Below are 15394 nucleotides of genomic sequence, written 5' to 3'. Positions count from 1 at the left end.
CCTCAGCTCTTTTCTTAACTCTGGGGTACATTTTAGATTTGGGCAAAGGCAAGGAGTGGACTAATATCAGAATAGTTAAAATCTGTTGAGATAAACAAAAAAGAAAGTGTATTTTGGTTGTGCTGGAAGGTGAATATGTCTCTCCTTCTTGCAAGAACCCGTAATTCTTACAATTCCTTTGTTTTTCCTGTTTTCTTTTAGTTCCCGGTAACCTAACCTCATCTCCGGATCCAGCCAGACTGGGGAGCGATGTCATCTTGGAGTTCACGTCAGTGGGTGATATCACGAACGTCCAGTGGCTGCTGGTCGACGTGTTGTCCAATATGATGATGGAGGTTCACAATGGCACCAGAGCCACAGTGGTGACGTCCAACAGAAAATCTACTCTAAGCATCAAGAACGTTCCCCGATACTGGGGAGGTAGAGTGACCTTTTTTTATAATTTTCACATCTTTGTTCATCCGACAGGAGGAGCAGAGTACATGGATGACGGTCTACATTTGTTACTCAGTATCTGGTGCTCAGTAATTCATTATCTCAGTCCCTAACCACTACTGGTTGTCTCTACCAATCCTTTTTCCCATGGTTGGTTATCCAAGGGTTAGTGTCCTAGCCCCGTTCTCTCGAAATAAGTCATTTTAGAGTTCCAGTCCCTGGTCTATAATGGTTCTCTTCACCAGTCCTGGTTCTAGTGGTTGGTTTCCCAAGTCCATTGGTTTAGTGTCCTAGCCTTGTTCTCTGGAGTTCAGTCTTTTTAGAGTTCCAGTCCCTGGTTTATAATGGTTCTCTTCACCAGTCCTGGTCCTTGTGGTTGGTTTCCCAAGTCGATTGGTTTAGTGTCCTAGCCCTGTTCTCTGGAGTTCAGTCTTTCTAGAGTTCCAGTCCCTGGTCTATAATGGTTCTCTTCACCAGTCCTTGTTCCTGTGGTTGGTTATCCAAGTCCATACAGACCATTGGCTTAATGTCCTACCCACATTCTCTGGAGTTCAGTCTTTTTAGAGTTCCAGTCCCTGGGCTATAATGGTTCTCTTCACCAGTCCTGGTTCTTGTGGTTGGTTTCCCAAGTCCATTGGTTTAGTGTCCTAACCCCATTCTCTGGAGTTCTGTCTTTTCAGAGTTCCAGTCCCTTGTCTATAATGGTTCTCTTCACCAGTCCTGGTTCCTGTGGTTGGCTTCCCAAGTCCATTGGTTTAGTGTCCTAACCCCATTCTCTGGAGTTCAGTCTTTTCTGAGTTCCAGTCCCTTGTCTATAATGGTTCTCTTCACCAGTCCTGGTTCCTGTGGTTGGTTTCCAAAGTCCATTGGTTTAGTGTCCTAGCCCCATTCTCTGGACATCAGTCCTTTTAGAGTTCCAGTCCCAGGTCTCTAATGGTTCTCCTCACTAGTCCTGTTTCTTATGGTTGGTTTCCCCAGTTTGCGGTTTCTATCAGTTTAGTTCCTATCATCTAGAGATTTGACTCCTGATGTTGCAGGTTTTAGACTCTGGTGTCTGGTGATTTTATTAGTCCTGAGGCCTTGTAATTTGATATCCCAGTTGTTTAAGACCCTATATATATTAAAGGAAAATGGCCTGACGAATAATCGGTTGTACATGGCACCAAACACTTCACAGACTACAATGGCCATTAATGAATTTTTTCAGCCGATGTTGCAGCCAGATCTGGTCCAGACCAAACATTAACGTTTGAGTTTTATCTTATGTGTAAGGACCCCCATACAACTGCAATCTCTCCTATCCAGTGGTTTAGTTTCACAGTCTTCGCTGTCCCTTCTTAGTCTCATGACGCAACACAAGACCACCAGTAATTAAGAGTCAGCTCCTGGTGTCCAGGAGATAAGACCACTCTTACCCGGCACCTCATGTATCCATACACCTACATACAGTGTCCTGCAGTTTGTCACATTCGTTCCTGGTGTTCAATGGTTGGATTCTCCGATCCTCAATGTTACTTGGTTTGGTCCACAAGTCCCTGATCTGGAACAGTTTCATTTACCGGTCGTGGTGTCCAGTTGTTCCTTTTCCCAGTTTATTGTTCCAGTACATAGAGTTTAGTAATAAAATTCACAATTCTCTAAACATCGCTCCATTAGAATAGTAGTCCTTGGTCTCTGGTGGGTTTTTTTTAAAGTTCTTGTCCAATGTTTTATATTTACTCAGTTTGTTGTTCCATCTTTTGGTTAAAGACAATCCAGCGTTCCGGTGCTCTAGAGTCCGGTGTCTGTGGTTTCAGTGTCCCTGGTGTTTAGAAGAAATATCACACAAGATCGGCAGTAGTCTCTTGACTGTACTAAGGATTACCATTGTTCCTTCTTCTTCTAGGATTATATTTGTGCAGATTTCTCTACCGGAATATTCAATGGCAAGTAAGACATCTGCTGGAGTTTCCCCTGAACGCCTCAGATATCATCCTAAACCCATCCCGGGTCTTTCTCTGGAATAACGTCACCATATTTCCTGGGATCATTGTGGAGTGCTGCATCCCGGACGATGAGGAGTCATACTATGTAATCTGGGAACCCGGACAGGTCACCTCAGGTCAGGCACAATGGAAATCAGATAGACAGCTTAAGGGAATAACGCTGCACCACTGCATGCCCCTACATACTATAATACTGCCCCTGTATACAAAAATATAACTACTATAATACTGCTCCTATGTACAAGAATATAACTACTATAATACTGCCTCCTATATACAAGAATATAACTACTATAATACTGCCCCTATTTATAAGAATATAACTACTATAATACTGCTCCCTATGTACAAGAATATAACTACTATAATACTGCTCCTATGTACAAGAATATAACTACTATAATACTGCCCCTATGTACAAAAATATAACTACTATAATACTGCCCCCTATGTACAAGAATATAACTACTATAATACTGCTCCTATATACAAGAATATAACTACTATAATATTGCTCCTATGTACAAGAATATAACTACTATAATACTGCCCCCTATGTACAAGAATATAACTACTATAATACTGCTCCTATGTACAAGAATATAACTACTATAATATTGCTCCTATGTACAAGAATATAACAACTATAATACTGCTCCTATGTACAAGAATATAACTACTATAATACTGCTCCTATGAGCAAGAATATAACTACTACAATACTGCTCCTATGTACAAGAATATAACTACTATAATACTGCTCCTATGTACAAGAATATAACTAGTATAATACTGCTCCTATATACAAGAATATAACAACTATAATACTGCTCCTATGTACAAGAATATAACTACTATAATATTGCTCCTATGTACAAGAATATAACAACTATAATACTGCTCCTATGTACAAGAATATAACTACTATAATACTGCTCCTATGAGCAAGAATATAACTACTACAATACTGCTCCTATGTACAAGAATATAACAACTATAATACTGCTCCTATGTACAAGAATATAACTACTATAATACTGCTCCTATGTACAAGAATATAACTACTATAATACTGCTCCTATGTACAAGAATATAACTACTATAATACTGCTCCTATGTACAAGAATATAACTACTATAATACTGCTCCTATGTACAAGAATATAACTACTATAATACTGCTCCTATATACAAGAATACAACTACTATAATACTGCTCCTATGAGCAAGAATATAACTACTATAATACTGCCCCTATGTACAAGAATATAACTACTATAATACTGCTCCTATGTACAAGAATATAACTACTATAATACTGCTCCTATGTACAAGAATATAACTACTATAATACTGCTCCTATGTACAAGAATATAACTACTATAATACTGCCCTCTATGTACAAGAATATAACTACTATAATACTGCTCCTATGTACAAGAATATAACTACTATAATACTGCCCCTATGTACAAGAATATAACTACTATAATACTGCTCCTATGTACAAGAATATAACTACTATAATACTGCCTCCTATATACAAGAATATAACTGCTATAATACTGCCCCTATTTATAAGAATATAACTACTATAATACTGCTCCCTATGTACAAGAATATAACTACTATAATACTGCCCCTATGTACAAAAATATAACTACTATAATACTGCCCCCTATGTACAAGAATATAACTACTATAATACTGCTCCTATATACAAGAATATAACTACTATAATATTGCTCCTATGTACAAGAATATAACTACTATAATACTGCCCCCTATGTACAAGAATATAACTACTATAATACTGCTCCTATGTACAAGAATATAACTACTATAATATTGCTCCTATGTACAAGAATATAACAACTATAATACTGCTCCTATGTACAAGAATATAACTACTATAATACTGCTCCTATGAGCAAGAATATAACTACTACAATACTGCTCCTATGTACAAGAATATAACTACTATAATACTGCTCCTATGTACAAGAATATAACTAGTATAATACTGCTCCTATATACAAGAATATAACAACTATAATACTGCTCCTATGTACAAGAATATAACTACTATAATATTGCTCCTATGTACAAGAATATAACAACTATAATACTGCTCCTATGTACAAGAATATAACTACTATAATACTGCTCCTATGAGCAAGAATATAACTACTACAATACTGCTCCTATGTACAAGAATATAACAACTATAATACTGCTCCTATGTACAAGAATATAACTACTATAATACTGCTCCTATGTACAAGAATATAACTACTATAATACTGCTCCTATGTACAAGAATATAACTACTATAATACTGCTCCTATGTACAAGAATATAACTACTATAATACTGCTCCTATGTACAAGAATATAACTACTATAATACTGCTCCTATGTACAAGGATATAACTACTATAATACTCCTCCTATATACAAGAATACAACTACTATAATACTGCTCCTATGAGCAAGAATATAACTACTATAATACTGCCCCTATGTACAAGAATATAACTACTATAATACTGCTCCTATGTACAAGAATATAACTACTATAATACTGCTCCTATGTACAAGAATATAACTACTATAATACTGCTCCTATGTACAAGAATATAACTACTATAATACTGCCCTCTATGTACAAGAATATAACTACTATAATACTGCTCCTATGTACAAGAATATAACTACTATAATACTGCCCCTATGTACAAGAATATAACTACTATAATACTGCTCCTATGTACAAGAATATAACTAGTATAATACTAGAATACAAGAATATAACTACTATAATACTGCCCTCTATGTACAAGAATATAACTACTATAATACTGCCCTCTATGTACAAGAATATAACTACTATAATACTGCTCCTATGTACAAGAATATAACTACTATAATACTGCCCCCTATGTACAAGAATATAACTACTATAATACTGCTCCTATGTACAAGAATATAACTACTGTAATACTGCTCCTATGTACAAGAATATAACTACTATAATACTGCCCCTATGTACAAGAATATAACTACTATAATACTGCCCCTATATACAAGAATATAACTACTATAATACTGCTCCTATGTAGAAGAATATAACTACTATAATACTGCCCCTATGTACAAGAATATAACTACTATAATACTGCTCCTATATACAAGAATATAACTACTATAATACTGCTCCTATGTAGAAGAATATAACTACTATAATACTGCTCCTATGTACAAGAATATAACTACTATAATACTGCATTTACAGTGGATGTAAAAAGTCAACATATAATTGATAAAATAACAGATTTTTCAATGTGACGCAATCCTACATTGAATAAACAGATGAAACCTTTTTCCCCTTTAATGTCGCCCATATTCTGGATTAATTAATTGAAAAACTGAAATATTTGGGGTGAGAAAAAAAAACAGTAAAAAATTTAATTAATGTGGTTGCATAAATCTGCTCACCCTTACACTAATACTCTGTTACAGTCCCCTGTGAATTTCTGGCAACGTTCAGTGTTTTTGGGTCGGGGTCTGTCAGCGAGGCACATGTAGAATTGTCGATCTTTGCCGGCTCCTCCAAGCAGCACCACATCTGTCATCTCCTGGGTACAACGCCCTCTTCAGGTCACCACAAATTGTCTCTTGGGTTCAGGTCTGGGCCATTCCAAAACTTCCATCTTCTTCTGGCAATGTTGTTCTTTTGTTGATTTAGAGGTCGCTGAGAGTCGTGCTGAAAGGTGAAATTCTTCTTCCGCTTCATCCTTTCAGCAGAGGCCAGAAGGTTTTGTTGCATATATGACTGAAATATGTAGTGTTCGCAATTCCCTCCAGTAAAGCCCCAGATTCAGCTGCTGAAAAACATCCCCAAAGCACAATGCTGCTCCCACCATGCCTCACTGTGGGGATGGTGATTGTCACGAATCCACACCGCTGCCACCAATTTGTCACGATTCACACCGTGACCGTCACCCCTACGTCACAGATCTGGGTGACTTTAGGCCAACAGACGGCTATCACATGTGCAGGGGGGCTTATCTTAGTTATCCCTTCACTGCTACAATGTGATGAAAAAACACACACAAGGCTATTGACCTCCTAGTTTACAGCAGGGGCTTATTTTAGGTATCCCGCTGCTCTTCAATATACCACGAACTGCAGGGATTTATGTATATCCCGCTTACAGTTCCACTTGAAACTTGCAGCTCTCTGGCGCCCCCCTTACTCTCAGGTCAGACTAGGTACTTCACCTGGGGTAATTAGTCGCCAGAAAGGCTGCCTGCTATGTACTGGCTATTGGGCACGCTGCAGCGAGGCGATATAAATACTCCCACTCAGGCAGGAACAATAATTATCAACGCCGCAGTCGCTACAATGACTCCAATCTACACAGTACAAATGTATGCTGCCACCAGCTTCGATTAAACGGGTCCGAAGCTAACCCAAAACAGTAGCATAATTCCCTTCAGAAGACTTAGGGTACGTTTTAGAGCAGGAACAACGAAATCTAGTAATTTATATATTTTACTCCGAAATTAAGGCAGTGTTTATAAAAAGTTATATAAAGATGTTACAATATGAGACAATTGAAAATATGTACAAAGGTAATTATAAAAAAAACAGGGATTACTTGAGAAATCAACACTTACATGTGTTCAGAGCATTTCAGGCAACCAGGCTAGTTCCCATATGTCCCAATGCATCAGGACTGGCAGTCAGGCTCCTCAGGTCAAGCTCAACTGCTGGGGCCTGGCAGAAACTTATAAACCACAGCCCGTGACATCACCAACAGGGCTGGCTTCCTCAGACCCTCCTCTCTCTTCAGTCTTAGTAAATTTCACACAAGTTTGTCTAATGCCTGTATCTCCGCTCCAGAACATGTCAGAATCATAACATGCCCAGCATTCATCTTGTATTAAGATTTGCTCTCTATAGATACTAAATTCAGGCTAGTAGGGACACTCAGTTTCCGAGAAATCCGTACTCTGTCCCTGTTGGACTTGGAGGCTTCTGCTTACAGTGGCGGACAGATCCGCCGATGGACGTTAGCAATATGTATTTATTATTCTCCTAACCCAAGTCGGTGGCCCAGAATCTTATCATATTAGAACAAAGACCCTCATGGATTTTGGAGAACTTCTATACCAGTCCTAGCTAGTACAGATGGGAGGGGGACGAGTAAGTTGCTCCTAGCCTGGAATTTATGGCCAGAGCAATAAAACCTTTTCTACACACACATCTCAGAAACACAGAGGGAAGGGAGGGTTTTTTAGCCCGCAGCATGAGTCTGGCAGGCAAACTCCAAAATCATATTATAATTCATACAATCTTGTGACAGTGATGTTCTGGTGATCAGCTTTGCACCTTTTAGAATTATGGTAAAAAATGTTCTCATTAGACATAACACATTTTCATGCTTTTGGCAGATGTGAGGTAGATTTTGGCAGAACACAGCTGGGCTTAGAGCTTTTTCTTTTTAGAGAAGGTTTTCCGCCTTGCCCCTGACCCCACAGGCTGGATCTATGAATGCGGGAGATTGTTGCTTAATTCAGGACACAACCAGGAGTGAACAGGAATTCCTGCAGCTCCATTACTGTTGCTGTTGGCCTGTTGGCTGCATCTCGGACCAATTCTCTTGTCCTTATATCAATTTTTGAGGGACATCTAGTTCTAGGTAACGTCACCACTATTCCAAATCTAAGCCCCTTCTTGCGATGTCTTCACAGTGTTCATGGTAGATCTAATGCCTGGGAATGGTTTTTACATCTCCTACTGATCACTTTCCACACTGAGATCCTTTGCTGTGTTGTCAGCTGTTTATGAACCAGAAAATGTCAGAAAAATCCTCCTGGAGCAGCGATACTTTCTCTGGGGTTAATCAGAATCGCTGTAAATGACGGCGGCCGAGTGCTGACTACGATGTAACATAAGAGAAACACAACAACATCCCCAATTCTAAAAGGGTGTTCACATTTATGCAACTACATTATTGTAGATTTGTTATTTTTATTTTCACCTCAAAACGATTTATTAGCTTCTCAATGGACTTGTAGAGATTATAGCGACATTAATGGGGGAAAAGTTCTGGATAGATTCTCCTCTGAAGCATTTTTTTTTTTACATGACACAAATCTTACATTGTGCCAAGGGGTGTGTAGACTTTTGATACCCCCTGTATGTATAAACATCTAATATTGTAACACTGCCCGGTGATCAGTTGTGTAGATGACGGTGTTTTCCCTCTAGATCCGGTGAACAGAGGTTATTATCGTTGTTATCCTTTATTTATTAACGAGATTCCAGTGAAGGACACGGATTACCGCTGCATTTTCCAGGGAGACATTGGTCCTGCGGTGGAGTCGAAGGTCCGGGTTTCTCTCATGAAGGGTGAGACATTCATGATTACTGTCTTTATTCGAGTGGAGACTCCATTTAAGTCATTTTTATGTGACCTCATCATGAGGCTTGCACGGCGGTTTTCTTTTTCCGTGCTTTATACTGCAGCTCCTCCTATTCGGACCGGCGGAGGGCTTCAATCCTGTTATGTTTAACCTCGTGCATCTTCTGTGTTTTCTGTCCAGCCAAATATAAGTTCTGTTCTGAAGATGGAGATGCAATGTGGAAGGCGACCAAAGCTGGATACGATGCTGAAATCCTCTGCGAGAGAGGGAAGATCGGAAGAATTACCAGAAGCTGCTCGACGAATGGTCAGTGGTCAACGCCAGAGTCCTCCTGCATGGACGCCAGGCTGCAGACCCTTCTAGAGCAGGCGCAGGTGAGCTAGAAGCCAAATTACTGTGGAGGAACATACACTGCTGCAAAAAATAAAGGGAACACTAAAATCCCACATCCTAGATATCTCGGAGTGAAATATTCCAGTTGCAAATTTGTATTCATTGAATAGTGGAATGTGTCCAGAACAATAAAACATAACAATTATCAATGTAAATCAAAATGATTATCCCATGGAGGTCTGGATTTGGAATGATGCTCAAAATCAAAGTGGAAAATCAAATTGCAGGCTGATCCAACTTCAGTGGAAATGCCTCATGGTCATGACAAGTAAAAGATGCACAGTAGTGTGCGTGGCCTCCACGTACCTGTATGACCTCCCTACAACGCCTGGTCATGCTCCTGATGAGGCGACGGATGGTCTCCTGAGGGATCTCCTCCCAGACCTGGACTAAAGCATCCGCCAACTCCTGGACAGTCTGTGGTGCAACGTGATGTTAGTGGATGACATGATGTCCCAGATATGTTCAATCGGATTCAGGTCTGGGGAACGGGCGGGCCAGTCCATAGCTTCAATGCCTTCATCTTGCAGGAACTGCTGACACATGAGGTCTGGCATTGTCCTGCATTAGGAGGAACCCAGGGCCAACCGCACCAGCATATGGTCTCACAAGGGGTCTGAGGATCTCATCTCGGTACCTAATGGCAGTCAGGCTACTTCTGGCGAGCACATGGAGGGCTGTGCGGCCCCCCAAAGAAATGCCACCCCACACCATTACTGACACACTGCCAAACCGATCATGTTGAAGGATGTTGCAGGCAGCAGATCGGTCTCCACGGCGTCTCCAGACTCTGTCACATCTGTCACATGTGCTCATTGTGAACCTGCTTTCATCTGTGAAGAGCACAGGGCGCCAGTGGTGAATTTGCCAATCCTGGTGTTCTGTGGCAAATGCCAAGCGTCCTGCATGGTGTTGGGCTGTGAGCACAACCCCCATCTGTGAACATCGGGCACTCAGACCATCCTCATGGAGTCAGTTACTAACCATTTGTGCAGACACATGCACATTAGTGGCCTACTGGAGGTCATTTTGCAGGGCTCTGACAGTGCTCCTACTGTTCCTCCTTGGACAAAGGCTGATGTAGTGGTCCTGCTGCTGGGTTGTTGCCCTCCTACGGCCCCCTCCACGTCTCCTGGTGTCCTGGCCTGTCTCCTGGTAGCGCCTCCAGCCTCTGGACACTACGTTGACACAGCAAACCTTCTTGCTACAGCTCGCATTGATGTGCCATCCTGGATGAGCTGCACTATCTGAGCCACTTGTGTGGGTTGTAAAGTCCGTCTCATGCTACCACGAGTGTGAAAGCACAACCAACATTCAAAAGTGACCAAAACATCAGCCACAAAGCATTGGTACTGAGATGTGGTCTGTGGTCCCCACCTGCAGAACCACTCCTTTATTGAGGGTGTCTGGATAATTGCCAATAATTTCCATCTGTTGTATATTCCATTTGCAGAACAGCATGAGAAATTGATTGTCAATCAGTGTTGCTTCCTAAGTGGACAGTTTGATGTCACAGAAGTTTCATTTACTTGGAGTTAGATTCTGTTGTTTAAGTGTTCCCTTTATTTTTTTTTTGAGCAGTGTAAATACTAATATGGAGTCGCCTCCAGGCTTCCTCTCCAGTCACATCCAAAGCTGCAGTGCAGTCACATGGAATGTGCTGACAGATATGGTTTAGCTGAGATCCCATGATGCACTAAACTCTGTTACACTATATTATGAAAAAATAAAAAAATGATATAAAAGAAATCCATCGTTCTGGGCTATTGGTACGTTCCATCTCCTTCTGGCTGTTCTGTGCCTGGCTGTAGCAGGAGCCTCCTCCTATTGCCTTGTTTGTTGTAGGAAACAAGGGCTAAAGGCCTCGTCCAGAATTTCCTCTTCTCTCCAGACTCTTCTGTCCTCTCCTAGAGTTTTTTCTTCTAAAGTCTTTCGGAGATTTTTCTTGCCTCCACTCTTCAGTCCTCTTCCAGTCTTCTATTCCCTATTGACCTATTCCATTTTTTCCTCTTCAGTCTCGGCTCTTCTGCCCTCTTCCGACTTTTCCGTTCTCTTTCACAATCTTTTCTTCCCTTTTGACTCTGCTCTTCTCTCCCGATTTTTCTCTCCTATAGTTTTCTCTTCCCTCCCGACCCTTGTCCTCTTTCATTCTTTTCTAACCTCCTGACTTTTCTGTCCTCTTCCAGAGTTTTCTCTTCCCTATATATATATATATATATATATTAATTTTTTTTTAACCGTTTTAGCCAGTTTAGAATTTGAGTCTTCAGTGGTTGATGCCATCTTCTCAGCCAACAAATTGCAGCTTTCGGGACTACTCAGGTCTCTTCATCAGGCACAGAATAACACAAAATGTGAAGAGTTACATATTTATACACAACACAGCACAGAAATAATGCAATAGATAAGACAAGTGATGTGAAGCCGACCTATAGATTTATGGCCGCAACCATTTATCTTTCTCTCATAATGATAGTTCTGCTTCACGTCACTTGTCTTATCTATTGCATTATTCTAGTGTCCTATTATGTATAAATATGTGACCTCAGATTTTGCGTTATTCTGTGCCTGATGAAGAGACTCTAGTAGTCTTGAAAGCTGCAGTTGGTTACCTTTTAATGGCTAACTAAAAAGATGTTATCAACCACTGAGGACTCTCAAACTATTCCCTCCAGACTCTTTTCTCCTCTTCTAGAGTTTCCTCTTCCCTCCTGACTTTTGTCATCTTTCAGAGATTTTTCTTTCCTCCACTCTTCTGTCCTCTTCCCAAGTCTTCTATTCCCTCTCGACCCCCCTGGCCTCTCAGATTTTTCTCTTTAATCTTGACTCTTCTGCCCTTTTTCTTCCTTCTAGCTTCTTTTGTCTCTTTCTAGATTCATTTGTCCCCACCAGACTCCTCAGCTTCCATCAAAGATCTCTTTCCCCCTTCAGACTCCTGTGTCCGTTAGACTTATGTTTCTTCCAACCTCCCCGCCCACCGCTAGACTCTACTGTCCCTCTCTAGACGCCTCTGTCAACTGCAAACTTCACAAAGATTTGACATGTTGAAATCCAACTGGACCATTTCTCTCTTTCTTCTTTTCTCCTGCCATTGGGAGAGTCAGGAGGTCCTTATACAGATGGTGCTTGGTCAGTCAGCTTATCTCAGGAACAATGAAAATTGCGTCTTTGTGTCTTTGATCTTCCCTTTAGAGGCTCGTTGATGGATTGGGAATATCAGATTGGGATATTCCGGTAACAATGGAGACTTTAAGGAACTACACCATGCCAAGCCTAAACTTTATCACCCATCACTCCGATATGATTATTATGGTGGAAACCATAAAGGTGCTCTCCACGATAGCTGTAGATAACAACGTACAGCTCCAGACTGATACTATGGTGGTAAGTATGGATGGGATGATACGTTATATACGCACAACCACTCTCTGAATCATTAAGATGAGACTTTCCAGCCACACAGGTCACAAAAAGCTATATATCATCAAGCACAAAGCCATGTAGACAAATACTGGTAGAAGTAGAGTCATAATGAAGAAAGAGCTCACTGATTAGGAGGCCTGGCACAATGTCATTATTGCCAGGCAATGCACACAGAATGTAGCGCATGTCCTACTTATCAGAAGCACCAGGAATATCGGCAGATTGGCCAAATCCCTTCGAGACACCTCCAAGGGCTACAAACTACCAACATGGCCAGTGAAGCAGGGTCCTGTGAATATTTTTTTGTTCAGCTCTAAAAGGTGGCTACACACATTAGACTAAGGTTGTCAGGACTGGTTTGGTCAATAGGTCTCTCGAGAAGATCGAGGGTCTCTGGTAGCAGCTGCTTATTCTCCTTTTCCTGCTGAATACATTCAGATTTCTGCAGTTGAGGGATGTAGACAGATTCCCTGGGACTACATGCTGTGAGAGGGGAGAGGGAGCAGCCGATGCCCCTCTCTGATGAGGGCAGAGCAACAAGAACCAAAGTTAGGAGAATTACGGAAGTAGAGTCTGCCCACTGTATCAGCAGTCCCCTTCCATTTAAAGCTCATTCAGAAAAAGCTCTCTTCATGTTTAATATTTCTAAAAATTTTATTGAAGTTTTTGTATATCATTGATTGAATTTTCTTACTTCTACTCACAGGATCTTGTTACAGTGTATAGTCGACTTCTCAATTTTAACATCGAGACCTTCTGGACACCAGCACTTGCAAGAGAACCATCTCTCGGCTCTACGTTTCTGCAGACAGTGGAAACAATTTCGAAACATTTTGAAGTCGATTCAAACTCCTTTATGTTCATCCAACCGAATTTCCAAATGAGCGCCGAGGTCTTGGACCTTGTGGCATGGACTAACTACAACAGATCCTTCAACATGACTCCAGACATCGAACTGGACTTAAAAAATATAGAATTGAGAGATGACCGTAGTAATGTCACTGTAATAGCTATGGTCCTTAGGTACCTAGGTGGGATCCTACCTAAGAATTTCGGAGACAGCGTGAAAGGTTACGGCCACAGTGTGGAAAGTCATATTGTAATAATCACCATTAAGGCTGGAAACCAGACAGTGAAACAAGCCAAACTAGACATGATTTTCGATCGCATGAGGGAACCCAACAGAACGAACATTGGTACTGCTCAATGTGTATTTTGGGATAATAGTCTCTTTGAAGGAGTTGGAGGATGGTCAACAGAAGGATGCAAGACATTCAGAGTCAATGAAAGTATTATGTGCAGATCTAGACAAGTTGGGGCCTTCTCGGTCTTGACATCATTCGGAGTTTTCAAGGACGTTTTGGTGAATAATGTTTCGGAAGATGGTGTTTTGGAGACGGTCAGCCAGGTTATTTTGGAAGATGGTGTTTTGGAGACGGTCAGCCAGGTTGGATCTAGTTTGTCCATCTTGAGTGTAATCATTTGCATCATCGTCTACATCATAGAATGGAAGTCTGTGGTGAAGGATGACATTACCTTTTATCGGCAGGTGACCTTGATCAACATTTCTGTGTCCAGGCTCATTGCTGATGTTTGGTTCTTCGCCTCTACCTTCATAACCAAAAGTCATGCCAACAAGCTGTGCATCTCTGCAGCCTTCTTCCAGCACTTCTTCTATCTGGCCTCCTTATCTTGGATGTTGGTTCAGGGCTTGATTCTCCTCTATGAACTTGTCTTCACCTCCCTCGAGCTCAACAAAGTCGTTGTCATTGTGGCTATGGTAGGACTCGGCTATGTCTGTCCACTCATCATTGCCAGTGTGACGATAGGTATCGATTATCCCAAAGAAGAATACATTACAGACAGAGGTTGCTTTTTGAATCGAGAAGATGGAGCCATTTTTGCTTTTTCAGGACCTGCAATTCTGGTTTCAGCAATGAACTTCCTCACTATTGGTGCAATGGTATGGAAATTTTTACACCCTCCTGCTCCTGAAGAGACAGAGGAAGACATGATATCCTGGGTGGCCAAAGCTCTTGCCATCCTAACATCGGTGTTTGGTATAACCTGGTTTCTGGAGATGGGAACATTGTTAGACAACGTGCATCAGTACATTCATTATGCCCTTACATTCTTTAATTCTTTCCAGGTAACGTTAGTGATTGTAGATTTTTGTTGTCTCGTGCCATCGGTCTCGATCATCAATACCATAAAAATTATACTTTTCTAATGTTGCTCCAAAAAACCAAGTGTATAAGAATTTCACTGATGCAGAAATTCACGCGAGTTAGACAGTTTTCCTGGTAACATTGTGCTGCTTAAAAGGTTTACACAGCGCCAGTCTCCCTTCCCTGTTATGGAGTCGGTGGAACTTCATGTGAACTTGCACTAAGATTTACGATGTAGACTAAAATGACACTGCATGAGTAAGGGTCCATTTACACAAGCAGGTGAACTGATCTTACTAAACGCTTGTCAGTAAGTAAACATTTACTGACCATTGGTAATTTAATTGCCTGTTTACACAGGCAGACCGCGGTAAATGATGTGCACTGGGCGGTCTGCAATAGATCTGTAGTAGATCTCTCAGTGCGCATATAAGCTGCCTTTGTCTGTGGCAGTGCAAGTCGTATTTACACAAGAAGATGCATGGCCAAGAGCAATGATCTTGTGGGCTGCACGGCCAAGAGCAATGATCTTGTGGGCTGCATGGCCAAGAGCATTGA

General features: G+C 41.0%; 1 protein-coding gene across 1 annotated transcript in view; it reads left to right on the top strand.

The window, feature by feature from the left end:
- Positions 1-15394, top strand: part of LOC138637959 (adhesion G-protein coupled receptor F3-like) — an 82313-nt gene that overhangs the window by 53644 nt on the left and 13275 nt on the right. Inside the window, exons 7-12 of the mRNA XM_069726880.1 lie at positions 202-420; positions 2321-2536; positions 8698-8838; positions 9033-9226; positions 12438-12629; positions 13375-14817. Of these exons, the coding sequence (XP_069582981.1) occupies positions 202-420; positions 2321-2536; positions 8698-8838; positions 9033-9226; positions 12438-12629; positions 13375-14817 (2405 nt within the window). The remainder of the gene's footprint in view (positions 1-201; positions 421-2320; positions 2537-8697; positions 8839-9032; positions 9227-12437; positions 12630-13374; positions 14818-15394) is intronic.

Source organism: Ranitomeya imitator, chromosome 5 (assembly GCF_032444005.1).
Source record: "Ranitomeya imitator isolate aRanImi1 chromosome 5, aRanImi1.pri, whole genome shotgun sequence".
Lineage (NCBI taxonomy): Eukaryota > Metazoa > Chordata > Amphibia > Anura > Dendrobatidae > Ranitomeya > Ranitomeya imitator.
This window is presented reverse-complemented; position numbering and strand designations above follow the sequence as displayed.